At 44.7% G+C, this 19,356-nt stretch overlaps 1 protein-coding gene across 1 annotated transcript in view; it reads right to left on the reverse strand.

The window, feature by feature from the left end:
* Positions 1-6,143: 6,143 nt before the first annotated feature.
* The window catches only part of LOC106565929 (zinc finger protein 618-like), a 42,191-nt gene continuing 28,978 nt past the window's right edge, over positions 6,144-19,356 (reverse strand). The window contains 10 exon segments of the mRNA XM_045691114.1: positions 6,144-11,086; positions 11,118-11,422; positions 11,424-11,635; positions 11,837-12,007; positions 12,665-12,742; positions 12,945-13,031; positions 13,499-13,543; positions 13,969-14,046; positions 15,321-15,416; positions 15,589-15,678. Coding sequence (XP_045547070.1) covers positions 9,997-11,086; positions 11,118-11,422; positions 11,424-11,635; positions 11,837-12,007; positions 12,665-12,742; positions 12,945-13,031; positions 13,499-13,543; positions 13,969-14,046; positions 15,321-15,416; positions 15,589-15,678 — 2,252 coding nt within the window. The 3' untranslated portion in view covers positions 6,144-9,996.

Consider the following 19,356-nt stretch of genomic DNA (forward strand, 5'->3'; position numbering starts at 1 on the left):
TGCAGTGTGTTTGTGCATGCGTGCGAACAGTGGACTTAGTTTACGGTACTCACCACCAATGATTTAACTTAAATTCCTGTCAATATTCCATAATGCAATTGGCCAGTATACAGTATTTCTGTCTTACCCGTCCACAACATCTGCAACATAAGAGACAAACAGAAAGGTTTCCACCAAGTCACCTGAGAGCTCCGAGTGCCAAAAGAATTCAGTCAAGTCACTGTCCCTGGTTTGTTATGTAAGCCTGTGCATTCTTAATGGTCAGGGGTTTGGAGCCAGGCCTGGACCCAGATGCCTGCGTCTGCTGTGTATCTGTGGTGTTCTTGCTGGTAGGCTGTGTTTGTTTGTGTAAGAATAAGCGTAGTTGAATGAGGGTGGTATGTATAGTATGCAGTGAGGGAAGGGATAAACAGTGAAAACAATAGCCTATCTACAATATACTCTGAGGTATTTCTTACAGCCTTGCATCCAAACCATGACAAACCACAGGTCTGAAGAGTTGTGTACTACCTTTGAACAAACTGACATTTGTAACATCAAAGAAATTAAGGATTGCGCCTTTGTGGCCACAGAATGAAATTCTCCAAACAAAAACATTTAAGCCAATCAAATGTCCAGTACTCACACAAAACCCCTCCCCCTCATCCCAACCAGGTCAACACTGACCTAATATCTTCCTTTATTTTGACAGATTGTGTTTTTAAATCAGCATTTAAAAATAAATACATGTCCTCTCAGGTCTTTCCCACAAATGCCGATCCCAAATCCCCATCCTTCGCTCTGGAGAGAACAGTCCTTATGGGGCTGCTGTCAAAGGTCAGGGGTCACCATAGAGGATCACTGATCAATAACCTCCTGCCTGATTGATCAGACTGCCTTTTTTTTCCCCCTCTCCACCAACCAGATACAAGCTCACTGTTTAACAAGAGAGCTGGGGATAGAACGAGACAGGGGAATGGGAGAGAGGCCTCCTCCCTTTAGCATCCCTAAAGTATTTGAGCCTTGATTGACGTTGTCAAGGACTTGGCATTGATGAGAGCGGTGCGTCATGATGCACCTGCCTTGCCATGGAGTCCTGCTGTTTTTGTTGTAGAACTAAAAAGGGGTCTTACAGGAGATTTAGCTCTCCAGCTGGTAATTATTTCCTTATGACAATAACACCCACATCTCCAGACATTTACACTTACTTGCTGTGTTTCTCACCCAGATTGGTAGCCTATTTGACTGACAGAGATATTCTGTACAGCGTAAGTACCTAGGGCCAAATCCAAATAAAGCTGCAGTGTGTGTGTGTGTGTGTGTGTGTGTGTAAAATGAACATTAATCTCCAATAAGGCATTGATTTTAATGGGATAATCACACACACAGGAAAGATTTGGCATGTAATGAAGAGCCAGAAATCACCATTATCAAAGTAGATTTCTAACTAAATGGGGAGCTAGCTAATGCATATGGACAGAATTATGAAATGTGTCCAGATTCATTTTCAGTTTCTGATGATTGTCTAAACACTATCAAAATTATCTGTCAGCTTTGATTATCAGAAAAGACAGATAAGGGCTGTTTTTCAGCATCTTTGCCAATACAAAATGCACAGGTTGTATTTTGAGGGCAGTGTTCTCGTTCCAAGAATGAATTATGCTCCTCAAAATATTAATTGCAGAGCACCAGTAGTTACAAATCAGAGAAATAAGATGACGGAATAGAAAAGCCACTCATTGCTAAATCATTAATAATGAACTTGCATTACGTTGAGTCCAAAGCGGGACCCTAGGATGACATAATATGGACGGGAGCCAAGAGCTGGGCAGTTAAAGGTGGAAGGCATTAACCGCCTTCACTCCTCACAACACGGACGCTATCACGGAAGCAGACAAATCGCTCTGAGTGGGTTTCGGTCATCTTTCAGTTTTGCTGTCTTATAATATTAATGTTTGAATTATTTGATGCAGACTTGTGTTATGACAGGGGCTCATACGTGAGTTCAAGTCAGATTAAGGTTTATCAAGACTTGAAGGGCAATTCCACATTACAACCTCACTTTCATTATCTTCAGCCAATACCAATGTGTACATATGAAAACAATGCATTTCAAAGTTTTGTAGAAGAAAATATACATTTCTACCTGATGACATAAAAAGTTAACATTTTAAAAACAGTGAATTTCAAGAACACTGAGATTCGCGGTGACGTGGGGAACAAGAAAATGACAGGAGTCCTGTATAGCTCAACAAAACAAGTAGTAAAAAAATGCTTGTGCATTTTCATTAATTGTGTCAAACTTGACTGACTCATTGACAGCAACTCACAATTACCCTAGATTTTTTTCTACATAGAAAGACACACTACAAGCCAAGTGGCTGAATTCCATAATACATTTGCTTAAAATGGACCATTTCATATGCAGCACACCCTCCAGTGACATGGGAAGGGTAGGAAATTAGGTAACTTTCAAATTTAATGTTGATGAAGATTGGGGATATGATCTGTGCAGCTTTGGCCACGGAGACCTCAATTACGCTCGCTCTCCTTCCTTGTCATCTCTATCTTGACATTCTCATTGGTTGTCAGACATCATGCAGGGAGCTAGCCCGAGTCCCCAAATTATAACTATGATTAATAATGTAGAGATCACGGCTATATTTATAGACAGTCAGTTCAACCTTGACCTCACTTCACACACTGACCACGGTCATCATCCTCATGCCAAGACCACTACATCATTCTTTCACACCTTCCGCTCACCTCTTTACTATGAAATATTAACACCGGCATACTGTATGTTTGGAGGGTGGGTTGGATGGGGGAAAAGTAGCACCTGTGCATTTCATTACTGGACAGCGATAGACCTGTGTGCTTCCTCTCTAGACAGTAGCTATTAGTGTTGGTAGATACACCTGCATAATGTGTCTATTAGAAGCACTGTGTCTATTGCAAACATGACAGTGATACCTGAATGCGGTGTCCTTATAGGACAAGACTGCGTAACACACTGCATCTTCTGTCATTTGTTGTAGAAGTAATGTGTGTAACCCAGGAGTATAAAGCCTGCATGTGTCTTCAGAAAGGACACTGACAATCTTTCTGCCTTACTGTATCGTCTGCAAAAAGCTATTTGGATCCAGGCCAAGGTGTGTGTGTGTTTCTGTGTGTGTTGGAGTGCTGGGAGGGAGATGCAGGCAGGCAAGCAGGCAGGAAGGTACATTGGGTGCCTGTGAGGTCGGGGGGGGATAGGTGGAGTGTTAACAGGGGAGACACCTGACAGCAGTGGGGTGTATGCGCCCTGGCACTTCTGTACATTCATGTCACCGCGGATAAAGTCAGCACCTGTAAAGAAGAACTACAGCATTGCTGCCACGGTCAGGGACAGGAGGAGTTCTATATATTTTGGTTCTTGCATCCTCATCGGTCTCTCTGCGCTCACTGAACAGACAGCTAGGGACAGGTGGGCACCGGTGGAGATGCCAGCACCCTTGTCATTGTCAGGCACATGGTATGAGATGCATGTACAGAACACAAGCTGAAGCTGTGGTTCTCTCTCTGCTTGGGTAGCAGTCAAGAAGTCCACTTGGGATGTGACCTGGAGTGAGTTGAAGTGCCTCTCCTCTCCTTCGACTGGAGATGCAGGATCTGGCTAACACTTTATTAGAAAATGACTAGGGGACACACGATAGTGTTAGTAAGTTAGCGCAGATGAATAAGCGAACATAAAACTTGAGGCACAGCGATGGTGTAGAGTGAGTGTGAAAGGCTAGTAGGGTTGTGTATTGTAGAAGACATGGCATAATGCCCAGAGAGAGAGTCATCAGATTGAACCAGTGTGTGGGCTGCTTACTTAATTAGACTTTGCACGGTTCCCGGGTGCAATAATAATCAGTTCTCATTCATCAAACTACTACTGGCTGAAAAAGAAAGTAATCTCACGTTTAACTAGAGGTTAACACAGAAGGAGTGCCTATACCCATCACACTTCCCTCATCCTGGCTATCGGGTTTCACTCCTGTCTCCATGTATATGGAATATCAAATAAAACACACACACGCTGGACAGGGGCTGCAAAACAAAGCCAAAACTACTATGATTGGATGGCCCTCCGCTCTTGGCAGCAGTTTCCCTGTTCAATAAATCTGCCTCCCGCTTCCAGTCCTGACATGCATGTCTGAGAGGGATCCATGTGCCTTTTCCTGCCCCATAATGCACAGCACAGCTCAGCAAAGCCAAAGGTTACCTGGAGTTGGGCTATCTATCAACGTGTTCCCAGTTCACCCCTGAAGAATGGCTTGAGCTAAGTCGAGCTAAAGCCTAGTACTGCCACCTGCTGGCCAAGGGTGTAAACAGGGGAACCCCTCAATCCCAGAGTCCTGGAAAACTAACCCCTGCCTGCCAATGTAATGAAGCACTAGTCCGGGTAAATTAGTTATAAAGCTACAGGTTATAGAGGTGCTAAAATGAATGTGAAAATGCATTGTATGTGCACAACATACAAGTAATTGCCAAAATAAAAGTTAACACTTGAATGAGGGATACAAAGTATATTGAAAGCTGCAGTTTCCACACAGGTGTGGTTCCTGAGTTAATTAAGTGATTAAAACATCCCATCATGGTATAAAAAAGGTTCAACCCAATTGAAGACTTATGGGAGATTCTGGAGCGGCTCCCAAGACACCATATCCCACCATTATGTCTCCTGATCCCTCCTGTCTCAGCCTCCAGTATTTATGCTGCAGGAGTTTGTGTCGGGGGGCTAGGGTCAGTCTGTTACATCTGGAGTATTTCTCTTGTCTTATCCGGTGTCCTGTGTGAATTTAAATATGCTCTCTCTAATTCTCTTTCTCTCTTTCTCTCGGAGGACCTGAGCCCTAGGACCATGCCTCAGGACTACCTGGCATGATGACTCCTTGCTGTCCCCAGTCCACCTGGCCATGCTGCTGCTCCAGTTTCAACTGTTCTGCCTGCGGCTATGGAACCCTGACCTGTTCACCGGACGTGCTTGTTGCACCCTCGACAACTACTATGATTATTATGATTTGACCATGCTGGTCATTTATGAACATTTTAACATCTTGACCATGTTCTGTTATAATATCCACCCGGCACAGCCAGAAGATGACTGGCCACCCCTCATAGCCTGGTTCCTCTCTAGGTTTCTTCCTAGGTTTTTGGCCTTTTCTAGGGAGTTTTTCCTAGCCACCGTGCTTCTTTCACATGCATTGCTTGCTGTTTGGGGTTCTAGGCTGGGTTTCTGTACAGCACTTTGAGATATCAGCTGATGTACGAAGGGCTATATAAATAAATTTGATTTTGATTCATTATCAACAACAAAACACCAAATTATTGAATTTCTCATAGAAGAACTGTGTTCCTTTATTTTGGCAGTTATCTTTACTTGGATACTACCCCTAGAAAGAGCTGATCTGCAACAACTTCTCTCACTAGCACATAATGGGACATAATTGTCTTATGAGTGGTGGGTTGTTTTTTTCTCCACCCCTTTTCTTTCTAAATGACTTAAAATGAGTTTCCCCAACACTTGTGCTTTAAGCAAACATCCAACTGTGGTTAAACGGTGTGGAAAAACTCACCTTCAGCAGTGTGGCGGGGAGGGAGAAGGGGTGACCAAGATGGGCGCATGTGCTGTGAATTAGCTTTCGCGGGTAGGCTTGTGGTGGAAGTAACCTTGGAAACCAGCGCGGGTGTTTCTGCATGGCTGCAGTCTGCAGTGCCTCAGGGGCTCAGTGACCCGGGTGCGAAGGGAGGAGGAAAGACAGCAGGCCGAGACACACACTCCCCCTCTCACCAGTGGCCCCCGGGGAACCCTCGCACGCACCTCCAACCAACCAACCTCTCTGTAAGGCCTCGCTCTCTTTCTCCTTGCATGTGAGTCTTCTCTCTCACTCTGCCTTTATGTAAGGCCTATTCGCCCCCTCAGTCTCTCACTCAGCCACTGTGTAAGGCCTTGCTCTCCCTCTCCATGTGGGAGCCCTCTTTCTATGCCACTGAAAAGCAGCCACCAGTCTCTCATCATGTTCATATCTGAATGGAGGGGCTAACTAACTTGGTCTATATGTTAAGAGCCCTTTCTGTCTTACACACACTCCACTCAATGCATGGACACTGCACATAAGAGCACAGCCAGAGGCTGATGATGTTCATTTCAGCCAGTTTATTCACACAGCACATACTACAGTGGGTAATGTATTTCAGAACATTGTACAGCGCTGTCACGTCTGACAAAAGACTCTTGATCCTATCAGTAGTATAAAAATAGTGTCACTACAAAAGTATAAATTAAGCCTACCGATAAGACAACTCAAATCCACAAAAACGGAACAAAACTATTTGCCAAAGCGTGATAAAAAGACAAATTATGGAATCAAAATAAGAAACTTGAAATATTTTTTTTTTTGCAGCCCAGCAGAGTATAAAAAGAACAAAGAATGACAAGTCTCCATAAAACAACATAGACTATTCTCAATTCCAATTGAGCATCAAAAATTCTGAACAAGAGGGAAAGACTATTCATGTTAGCCATCTTGTATTTACAGTTAACATTTGCATCTTCTTTCAACACACCCAATGGAAAAAGATTGCGACCTGTGTTTCTGTGAAGCCATAGGTTAGCAGCAATTTTTTTATTATTTTAAGTTTGAATTTAGTTCTCTATAACAGTATTTAGCTTGAGTTGTGTGTATCAAAACCTTTGAAATGCTAGTTTATAAAAAGAGGTATGGTGTTATCAACGGCGCTCCCCATTTCTGCAACACTTGCTCCCTCTAGTGGAATAAAACAGCAGTTCTCTTGTATTTACATACTGCCACCCCTGAAAGGAGTACGACAAAGTTGCCCCTAGACTGAGCTAAAGTCAGTTTTGTGCCTCTGCCCCTAATGTTTAAAGCTAGGATTTGGGGAGGTCAAGCAGATCTTAGATCTGTGTCTAGGAGCAACTTCTAACCCCCTGAAACTGTTCCGTCTTAGAAGAAACACACTGGCTTATATGATAGCATAGAATAGTACTCTAATATTGATTACATGCATATCTTGTAATAATTCTAATCTTACCAAAGAAAGCGTATGAGGCAATCGTAGTAGTAGTATTGGAGATACCGACATCAACGACTGACTGCATGTTCAGGATCATTTTTTGCTTGAAATCCTCATTTAAGATCTACAGGTAAAATCCCTTCACTACGGTTGCAAAAAAAAAAAAAAAAAAGACCACTTAAACTAAAACATCAATTTCAGTTCCATTATCTATATGCTACACTTACTATTTGATCATATTGGACAGATCCAAAAATCATCATGTCGGACAGACCAGAGCCTTTACTGCATGTCCTTCAGTCATAGAACTTGAGGTAAAAAAAGCACACCATTGCTTTGGACAGAGGAAAGTCTGAACTATCTATACTGAATGGGAAGGTTATCAAGCTGTACCTCGGTGTGTGACACTCACTTCCAATATAGTATTGGTCAAGCCATTTGAGATGTTATGCACATTCCAACTAATTTGTGCAAGTTTGTACAAAGGCAACAACGATTTCACACACACACAACTCCTAAATTAGAACATGTCTCTCTGAACGGAGGACAGACAAAATTCAAGTGCGGGGAAAGATGAACATACATTGCCAAAACATTTAATCCTTCAATCGAAATCATAAACAAATCCAGTGCATTAATTAAAAAGCATGAAACCATAACAGCCACACCAGTAAATTTCTTTGGACTATTTGCTTTTGGATAAATTAACACATGGGTCTATCTTTGATGTAAAAATTACAAAACAACAAATGAAGTCTAAGAAAGACTAATAAATATGAGAAACTGACATAGTACATAAAGACATGTGATGTTTGGTGTAGTGGAAGACGGTCTAAAAACAACATGGCTAAAGACAATTGAGGACCAGACTGAAAGACACCACATTGAAAAAGTAGAAAGATGCCACTAACAAGCCAGGGGCAATCAGGCCAACGAGATCCCAAACATACCCACCCCAACTGTCAAGTCATTCAGTATAGTCACTAACACAGTGGAGTCTAATTGCAACATTGTCCAGAACGAATCTGAGGCCAGGCCATACACAACCACCGGAGGCCACGCTCGCCTCAAGCTGACCATACATCATACAATTATAAACTGATATTTTGCCACGATTTGGGATCCACTACAATCGCAGGTAAATCGTGATATCGTAAGCTCCGACCAAGATGTCGTAGGTCGCATAATGTGATTGGGTGAAATAAGTGCGATTATGGGTTTTACACTCTCCCGATTCACATTCTAGGTCCCGATTATTTTTCTGCCCAAAATGTTCAGTCGTATCTTGTGTAGTGAGGGGGGTGCTACGATGTGACTTGCAACTTGTCCTCCTATGTGGCTGTAGCCGAGCAACGTAGGAAGTGGTCATGACACATCTGGAAATAGCAGGACAGGGAGGGGTCTAGACATGAGAAGCAAACTGGTGTAATGTGAGCACACCTGTCGCAGACATCAGGGTGACAAGATTATGCAGACAATTTGCATAATGTGAGTGCGCCAATGACGTAAAGATTTGTATTGTTGTCTAATGTATGCCTAGCTTAGTCCTTCAAGTAGTTACTACAGTCAGACAACTTTAAGCCATGGATGAAACGGTGAAAAGAAGGCAATTTGATAATGTGAAGGCATGATGTTGACTATGATGTCTAAGGTCAGAAGTAACCTCGCCTGGTAACACAGTGCAATAAAGTGGGACTTGAAAAGTGTGTGGTTAAAAATCGAGGAGGGAGAGGTCCTGTGGTCCCATGTAGCTCGGTTGGTAGAGAATGGCACTTGCAATGCCAGGACTGGGGGTTCGAGTCCCACGGGGGACCAGTATGAAAAAAAAAGTATACAAATGTATGCACCTAGTACTCTAAGTTGCTGTGGATAAGAATGTCTGCTAAATTAATTATATGTCGATGTAGAGCGAGTGGGCCGCTACAGCTGTATTACATTGGACATTGAAAAATATCAATATAAAATGTTATCACATTGACCATATTACTTCTGGGAAGCCCAGTTGATTCGGAGTTCGGGCATATAACTTTTATATGTGAAAACCATTTATAAGATGCATACTTTCAGATTTTCTGAACTCACTTCCTTGTTTAAATTAGTTGCGCTGCTCATGCTTTGAAGTGCACTATGTAGGGGGGAGGATCTAACGTTTAGATGGTGATGGAAAGAGACCAGTCAATTAAAACCAGTGCTTGTTTCATCCGCTACTGCCATAGACTTTCAGTCAAGTCTCATTCTGAGGCGCTGTGAAACCAGACTGTTCGACAGAAGCAGAGCCGGCTGGTGGACGAGACTAGGCTAGAAGTGATTCAGCGAAAGACAGAGAGAGATTATAAGGCTCAACGAATAAGAGAGGTTACTAGCTAGCACCATATGCAACACCCTTACCATACTTGACATTTATCCTAGGAATTTTAAGCCATTCAACTGCTGATAATTATTGGTTGTTGCATTTGGCACTAACCAGATCAGCATCTTGAGAAGATCCCCCTATTCCTCATTTTCTTGAACAGTATCCAACCAGTCCAGATAAAATAAAACATCCCATGGGGGATTCGAACCTACGCCGCAAGTTGTGACAATTGTCAGCAACTAGACACTCTACACTGTGAACTAGCTAGTTACTAACTTGCCGGTGGACTTCTGGTAAGGACGCTTTCGTGAAAATGTGCTGGATCACGTCCAACTATGTCAATGACTTGAATAGGCCGATACAGAATCTTTTACAGGATTTAATGTGCTCAGCTGGTTGTCCTCAGCATCATAGCTAATTGTGCCAGGTTGGCCTATGAGAAACACTAGCAGCTAGATATTTTAGACTACATGTATAAACCTTGGGTCTAAGCAAAAGTTCACGAATATGGCCCCTCAGGGTTCCCCTATCCCTCTGTAGATGGTCTGTAGTCATTGGTGGAGAGGTCATGGTTAGGTCAGCGTTGGTGGTAAGACTAACGTTCAGGCCATGTTGGAGCGCAGGAAGATGAGTTTGTTCATCTCCTCAGTGGTGAGCTGCTGTCTCCTCTTCATGGCCAGGCTCTGCTCACACACGCTCACACACTCACTGCGGATGCCCACGGCGGGCACGGCCAGCAGCCACAGAGCTAGGCGTGCCAGTCTGGGGAAGCGGTCACCCACCGAGGTGCTCCAGTAGTGGAAGAGGTCTGGGGTGGTGCCCTGGAGGAGCGGTTCAGCCAGATACTGGAAAACCTCCTGTCTCACCTGGGTCTGGCTTTCATCTGACGATGCCTCCGACGACACGGCTACTACCCCTCTGGCGTTCACTCCGCCCCCGGGGACGTTCACTCGAAGCCGTTTGGGTGTTGAGGGTCCATCCACATCCTCACCTCCAGAACCCCCGCCGGTGGCTTGCCCCCCATCATGGGGGTCTGTGGCCATCTCGCAGGCGCGGGCGATGATCTCCTCATGCTGGTAGGCTGGGACGGGACGCAGCTTCAGCTGAGGATCCAGGACCATGGCTACCTGGTGGGCTTTCTCCACCTTAAAGTTCTCCTTCAGGGCTTCCAAGAAGTAGTGGCAGAGCTTGCTGGCGGTTCCCACCTCCCCAGCCTTGGAGGTGAACAGTTTCTCCAGTCGCAGGTAGACAGGTAGCACCTGCTGCAGGGTGGGCCTCCTCTGACTGCTGAGCTCCAGGGCGGCCAGGCGTAGAGGGGCCAGCAGGCAGGCCAGCGTCCCCAGCAGATGTTTGTTGAGGCCCTGCAGCGTGGAAGCTGTGGCCTTGCTCCTCCCGTACGCCTCGCAGATCTGCTCAAAGTGGGCATGCACCTGAAGCAGGGCCTCAGCCGTGCGGTCCCAGCAGGGAGGGGTGGGGCTAGGCCTGGGGGGAGCGGAGGGGTTAGACGTGCCCTCGTCCATAGTGGCGCTGGTGGAGTCGTCACGTAACGAGAGGCTGGTGGAGGCAGCAATGTCACGGCAGGCAGCCAGCAGCTCAGTCAATTCGTGGAGACCCCGCGCCTGCAGGCTGCGCTTCCCCAGCACCGCCTGGACCACTACACCCAGTGAGCACCCGGCGCATCGCAGACACACCCTCCCCCGCCCGCCTCCACCCAGCGGTGAGCCCCCCCACCCCCACCGCAGACACTCTCGGCTCAGTCACATAAACCGTGCGGATGTCCGACATGACGAACTCCGACAGCACGTTCTGGGTCCACTGGTGTACCTGCTCGGGTCCCTCCCTCAGGTCTGCCTCCTTGACACCTAGAACATAGCGCTTGAGCCTGGACCCCTCTACCTGGTAGGCTGTCAGCACTAGGCAGGCGTCAGGCCCCACTGTCTGGGAGTGGCAGGTGACAGCGATGCCCAGTGAGGAGTTGGAGCCCAGGGCGCAGGTCACCTTCACCTTGATCTGGTTGTACATGCGGGGGAAGCTGGCGCAGGGCCAACGAGCTCATGTTGCCCAGGGCTTCGCGTGTGGAGTAGGCACCGTGGCGGGCGCCCGTGTCCACCAGAGTCTGGGCCAGCTTCAGGAAGTCCTTGCTGTTGAGCATGTTGAGCACGCCCAGGTCTGTACACATCACCCTGAGGAGACGCTCGGCCACCTGCTGCCTTTCCTTCTCCGGTAGACCACCACTGTTATCTGTGGATAGAGAGAGGCATAGGAGAGGAGGAGAGAGTGAAAGGAAATGGAAGGAGAAATAGAAAAATAGATGGAAAATATGGGAAATGAGGTAGAGAGAGAACGAGTTTGAGTGTGTGTATTCATAGGCAGTGTGGCCTAAGTGTGTTCATTTCTAAGCAGCATGACTATGACAGTGATGAGGAATAGTAGCCTACTCACGGTTGGTGTAGTGGTTTCTCTGTGTAGGCTGGGGCTGAGCCTGTATCTGGACTTGAACTATTTGAGCTTGGGCCTGATGCTGGGGCTGGGGGGACCTCCACAATTGGTCCTGTGAGGCTGGGCCCGGTGATGCCTTTGGAGACCCCCCTTTGGTGTGGTTCTCATTATCCGCTGGGGGGGATAGAGGGTTAGCATACTGTGATAGAGAAGGTCAACAGCTACTAGCTACAAGTTAGTTAATTGCTAATAATAACATGAGGTTGGCTAAAGGGTTAACTCATTTTTTAATGGGCCAGCTAGCAACGAGCTACAATGGATTTAGCTAAAAGCTAATAACCAGAGGGTTGGCTATTGGCTACTAGCTCGAAAGTTAACAGATAGTTACATAGGGTTAGGAAACAACCACTAGCGAACAGGTAGCCTCTAATAGTGGCTACACATTATAAAACAACAGGGGTGAAATGGTTGTAACACAAAGAGCATACTCAATTTAATATGCAAAAAATGAAATTAGAAAATGCAAAAATCAAAGTGTAGATGAAAATATCCCTTCACTCTCCTAGAAATGTGTACGTTTTAGCTTGGAGTGCGATGTACAGCAGCTATTTCGGCCACCTAATTTGGCTGAGCTTTTTGCAAAGGAATAAACAATTCCAATAGTTGGAAATACAGTATCTGAAGTATTCAGCCATTACAACAGTACATTTCCACTTCTGCTGAAAGCCCCTCTCCAACCCATTTGACTGATAGTGTTACACTTTAGTGTTACACTTTGGGGGTACAGCCAGTCTGGTGCTGTATCTATCCCTCGAGGTGCAGGTAACTCACCAGCGTGGGACTGCATGTGCTCCAGCAGGTTGTTGTAGAACTGGAACGGGATGCCACAGGCGCCACATGTGTAGGGTTCTAGAAACACAAGGCCCAGAAAAAAGGGTTCCCGTATTGTAACAAGAGCACATCCACTGTGGACCTGCCCAGTCTATCCCCTGAGTGGTGCAAGATCTAGGCCACTGTGACAAGATGTTTAATTTTATCACATATAAAACACATGTTAAACCTACTTAATATCATCTATCTATGCCATTGAAGAGTGATTGAGTCTTCCTACCTAGAGACTTGGTCTCTGCCACTGTCGCCTTGTCTTTGGGGTTTTGGGGGCTGTAGGCCCGGATAGTTGTTGTGAAGCACTTTGTGACTAATGCATTTGCAAAAAGATGTAAATAAATAAACATAATTTGATTGCTTGCTTAATTGAATAACTTTTTCATGACATTTCCCAACTGGCTTGTTGTCAACAGTAACAGGTTATTGCTGAAGGGCACAGAAGCATTATGGCCAGCTGAAGTAAAGTATAAGTCATCTGCTGCCACGACAACACAAAAAAAAACAGTTATGCCAACCTAGTCTCTTCCAATTCACCATGGAGTAACCTGCCCAAATCCAAACCTTCACATCAACTACTACAGGGTGACAAACATTGACGAAATGGAGGTGCAATTGTGACAAGCCCAAATTAACAGGGAGACTGATAAGAAATGACAAGTGAGTAGGAAAATATCAGTGGCAGTAGCTGCATCTCATTATGGTCAAAATAAACAACACGGAGAGGGTGAAATGGTCACATTTGTGTTTTCAGGCAGGCAGCGAGAGAGGTGGACTCACTCTGTGATGCAGGGAACGAACCGGCCACCAGGGGGCTTGGAGTACCTGAGGGAGAGCGTGAGAAAGTGACATCACAGACACTGCATGGATTTTTTGATAGGATTCCCTACTTGTCACCAATTTCAGAGTGTGCACTTGTTCTCCTCCCCTTGTGGAGTTAAAAGCCTTCGATTGATGTAAGCATTGGCTAGAGAATGTTACCCCATATTTCTTAGCAAATCAATTATTGTTTTTATCAACAAGGTGGAGAAAATGAGTGTACTTCAGGGAGCGGGGTAGAGAATCAGACTAAGGCCTCAATTTGAATGTGGTTATATACTTGGACACTAAAGCAACACTCACACTCCTGTCTGATTCACTCTCCATCTACCACAGTGTTCTACCCAGGTCTCAGTAAGAACACATCTGTGCAGAGAGACATTCATAAAACACATAGGCACACAGCTTATGAGAAGCGCCTCAGTGCTTACCGCTTGAGTTCTGGGAACTGTTGGTGTCCACCAGGCTGGACTGGGTTTTGCTCTCCATTTTCCGACTAAAGGAACTGTCTGTGAAAGATAAACAATGTTTGAACTGACAAGGAAAAAGGAAAACCATGGCGCGCTCCCGAAACGTTTCCTACCTGGTGCGTAGAACCAGTTAGTCCACATACACAAAAAATACCTGAGTGCAGACCTACTGTATTTTTTGAGTAACTGACAACACATGGGTGAAAAGCAGGTGGATACATATCATACAATAGTAGGGGATATTGACGCAATAGAGGATTTCCGAAGCCTACACAATACTAATCCATAGCGAAACGACCACTATACTCTGTGTATTGAATTCTATCATGTCCTTGGGATGATTCACTCCCTTTCCATCACAATTTTTTTTAAATAAAATCAATATTCACCCATAGCGTATCCGAGTACTCCTCTCCACTCTCTTTTGACCCACATTTGTGCACTAGGAGAGATTGCCAAGCTTTAAATAGCTCTCTATAGACAAACTGCTCAGTGGAGAGAGATAGGAACTGATCAGGTGAGCGATATGATAGATAAGAGGCGCGAAGGCAGCGTTTCAGATCACAGCAGACAAAGCAAAGCCAAATCATCTTTGGCAGGAGATTGTAGCCTTGGTTTATGGCAGGGATGAGGACTACAATAAATGTGAACTCCTCATGAGGGGCTGCAGTGCCCCACCCCAACCCACCTTTCCAGCAAAACATTTTAGCGGCCCCCCTCTTAACAGCGGAGAGAGAAATAAGTTAAAATGTTGCAGTTAGTTTAAATGTAAGTTCGCTGCCATTCTACACATTCTGCCATGGGGCAGAGAGAAGATTTTGCAATTGTATAACTAATTTCATGCAATTCTACTCATTCTGCCATGGGGCAAAGAGAAATGTTTGACGTTTTTAATATGACATCACAGTGAGAGTGGCTAATAAAATCAATGTGGGCCCTGGTAATTTGACCATGAATACTACACGTTTAGATACAGTGCCTTCAGAAAGTATTAATAACTTCTTCATGTTCAAAGAAATATTGAATGTCTGCTTTTTTTTTTTTTTTACCCAGCTACCAATAGGTGGGGGTGAGGGGAATAGTTCCGCGGGTTTACAGTGATGTCAAATGATGTTACAGCTAACGGTTTGTGGGGTTTGATTGAACCTACCAACGATTTGGGTAAATTTGCAAGTCTATTTGATGGTCTAAAAGTTTACATCTTTATGTGGTATACATTATACTGTATTCTTTCACACACAGTGATTGCAAAAGTCTCAGTTGTGAGAGTGCGAGAGCTGCTTAAGCACAGATCCCAGGTCAGTTCTCCATACCTGTTTCTAATTTAGTGGCACTGTATTTGCTGACGTCCATGTTTCCATCCACACTTCCACGTGATCGCGGCGACTTCATATTATCAAAGGAGAAATCTGTGGGAAGATAGTTCTGTCATTATCATCAAATAAATAGTGCTTCATTATTTTACATGAACCAATGATAACAAGTGATTTGAGGACGCTGGTGAGTTTGATAGGTAAGAGAGGGAGGTTATAGACTACAATAGACGACTAGTCCCTTTTGTACACCTGTGAGATTACTTACTCATTGGTTGGTGAAGAGCCACATGCTCCTGGTATGGGTTAAAGTACTTGTACTGTTTCCCACAGAACTCACACTCGTAGCTTCCCGTTTCTGTGGGGGACAATGAGAAAAAGTGGTTACCTAAAATATCACATTTGCATGCGATAAATATATAAAATCTCATTCTGCAATGGTAAGAGTAGCATCCTTGGTTCACTGAAATGGTTTCCTTAATTTTCAGTAGTTGGGATATTGATAGACATCTAAATAATATGTTATTACTGGCATAAATTATATGTACTAATAACACCTATCCTGAGAGCAAAATACATTGCAAGTACGAGGTAAAGATTTAAATGAGGACAAAACTAAAAACATTGCCTTAATAACACATTGCAAAAGTAGGATTTCATATATAAAAAAAAAAAAAACTTTGAATATAAATAAAATATACAGTACCAGTCAAAAGTTGACACCTACTCATTCAAGGATTTCACTTTTTTTGTTGACTATTTTCTACATTGTAGAATAGTGAAGACATCAAAACTATGAAATAAGACATTGAATCATGTAGTAACCCCCCCAAAAAGTGTTAAATCAAAATATATTTTATATTTGAGATTCTTCAAAGTAACCACCCTTTGCCTTGATGACAGGCTCACTCTTGGCATTCTCTCAACCAGCTTCATGAGGTAGTCAACTGGAATGCATTTCAATTAACAGGTGTGCCTTGTTAAAAGTACATTTGTGGAATTTCTTTCCTTCTTAATGCATTTGAGCCAATCAGTTGTGTTGTGACATTGTATGGGTGGTATACAGAAGATGGTCTTTTACCAAATAGGACTAAGTCCATATTATGGCAAGAACAGCTCAAATAAGCAAAGACAAAAACGGCAGTCCATCATTACTTTAAGACATGAAGGTCAGTCAATCCGGAAAATTAAGAACTTTGAAAGTTTCTTCAAGTGCAGTCGCAAAAACCATCAAGCGCCTATGACGAAACTAGCTCTCACGAGGACCGCCACAGGAAAGGAAGACCCAGCGTTACCTTTGCTGCAGAGGATAAGTTCATTAGAGGTACCAGCCTCAAAGCGCAGCCCAAATAAATGCGTCAGAATTCAAGTAACAGACACATTAACTGTTCAGAGGAGACGGCGTGAATCAGGCCTTCATGGTCGAATTGCTGCAAAGAAACCACGAATAAAAAGGACACGAAGAAGAGACATGCTTGGGCGAAGAAACATGCGCAATGGACATTAAACTGGTGGAAATCTGTCTTTTGGTCTGATGAGTCCAAATTTGCGATTTTTGGTTCCAACCGCTGTGTCTTTGTTAGATGCAGAGTAGGTGAATGGATGATCTCCACATGTGTGGTACCCACCGTGAAGCATGGAGGTGGTGGTGTGATGGTGCTTTTCTGGTGACACTGATTTATTTAGAATTCAAGGCACATTTAACCAACATGGTTATCAAAGCATTCTGCAGCGATACACCATCCAATCTGGTTTGCACTTAGCGGGAGTATCATTTGTTTTTCAACAGGACAATGACCCAACACACCTCCAGGCTGTGTAAGGGCTATTTGACCAAGAAGGAGAGTGATGGACTACTGCAATGCTCTACTTTCCGGCTACCCGGATAAAGCACTAAACAAACTTCAGTTAGTGCTAAATACGGCTGCTAGAATCCTGACTAGAACAAAATAATTTGATCATATTACTCCAGTGCTAGCCTCCCTACACTGGCTTCCTGTTAAGGCAAGGGCTGATTTCAAGGTTTTACTGCTAACCTACAAAGCATTACATGGGCTTGCTCCTACCTATCTTTCCGATTTGGTCCTGCCGTACATACCTACACGTACGCTACGGTCACAAGACGCAGGCCTCCTAATTGTCCCTAGAATTTCTAAGCAAACGGCTGGAGGTAGGGCTTTCTCCTATAGAGCTCCATTTTTATGGAATGGTCTGCCTACCAATGTGAGAGACGCAGACTCAGTCTCAACCTTTAAGTCTTTACTGAAGACGTATCTCTTCAGTAGGTCCTATGAATAAGTATAGTCTGGCCCAGGAGTGTGAAGGTGAACGGAAAGGCTGGAGCAACGAACCGCCCTTGCGGTCTCTGCCTTGCCGGTTCCCCTCTTTCCACTGGGATTCTCTGCCTCTAACCCTTTTACAGGGGCTGAGTCACTGGCTTACTGGTGTTCTTCCATGCCGTCCATGGGAGGGGTGCGTCACTTGAGTGGGTTGAGTCACTGACGTGGTCTTCCTGTCTGGGTTGGCGCCCCCCCTTGGGTTGTGCCATGGCGGAGATCGTTGTGGGCTATACTCGGCCTTGTCTTAGGACGGTAAGTTGGTGGTTGGAGACATCCCTCTAGTGGTGTGGGGGCTGTGCTTTGGCAAAGTGCGTGGGGTTATATCCTGCCTGTTTGGCCCTGTCCGGGGGTATCATCGGATGGGGCCACAGTGTCTTCTGATCCCTCCTATCTCAGCCGCCAGTATTTATGCTGCAGTAGTTTATGTGCTAGGGGGCTAGGGTCAGTCTGTTACATCTGGAGTATTTCTCGTCTTATCCGGCGTCCTGTGTGAATTTAAATAGGCTCTCTCTAATTCTCTCTTTCTGTCTTTCTTTCGGAGGACCTGAGCCCTAGGACCATGCCTCAGGACTACCTGGTATGATGACTCCTTGCTGTCCCCAGTCCACCTGGCCGTGCTGCTGCTCCAGTTTCAACTGTTCTGCCTGCGGCTATGGAACCCTGACCTGTTCACCGGACGTGCTTGTTGCACCCTCGACAACTACTATGATTATTATTATTTAACCATGCTGGTCATTTATGAACATTTTAACATCTTGACCATGTTCTGTTATAATATCCACCCTGCACAGCCAGAAGAGGACTGGCCACCCCTCATAGCCTGGTTCTTCTCTAGGTTTCTTCCTAGGTTTTTGGCCTTTCTAGGGAGTTTTTCCTAGGGAGTGTTTCCTAGCCACCGTGCTTCTTTTACATGCTTTGCTTGCTGTTTGGGGTTTTAGGCTGGGTTTCTGTACAGCACTTTGAGATATCAGCTGATGTACGAAGGGCTATATAAATTTGATTTGATGAAGTGCTGCATCAGATGACCTGGCCTCCACAATCACTCAACCTCAACCCAATTGTGATGGTTTGGGATGAGTTGGACCGCAGACTGAAGGAAAAGCAGCAAACAAGTGCTCAGCATATGTGGGAACTCCTTCAAGACTATTGGAAAAGCATTCCAGGTGAAGCTGGATGAGAAAATGCCAAGAGTGTGCAAAGCTATCGTCAAGGCAAGGTGGCTACTTCGAAGAATCTAGAATTTGTTTAACCTGTTGTGGTATAGGGGGCAGTACCCGATTTAATCTGGTTACTACTCCTGCCCAGAAACTAGAATATGCATATAATTAGTAGATTTGGAACGAAAACACTCTAAAGTTTCTAAAACTGTTTGAATGGTGTCTGAGTATAACAGAACTCATATGGCAGGCCAAAACCTGAGAAGATTCCATACAGGAAGTGCCCTGTCTGACAATTTGTTGTCCTTCTGTTGCATCTCTATCGAAAATACAGCATCTGTGCTGTAACGTGACACTTTCTAAGGCTCCCATTGGCTCTCTAAAGCCGCCAGAAAGTGTAATGGGGTGTCTGCTGTCTCTGGGCAAAGTACAACAGCTCTGTTTGTGAGTGGTCAGCCTGGGGACAGTGAGACTGAGATGCGCGTTCACGAGACTTCTCCATGTTTTTCTTTCTCTCTCTGAATGAATACAACGTTGCCC

Source organism: Salmo salar, chromosome ssa01, assembly GCF_905237065.1.
Source record: "Salmo salar chromosome ssa01, Ssal_v3.1, whole genome shotgun sequence".
NCBI classification, from domain to species: domain Eukaryota; kingdom Metazoa; phylum Chordata; class Actinopteri; order Salmoniformes; family Salmonidae; genus Salmo; species Salmo salar.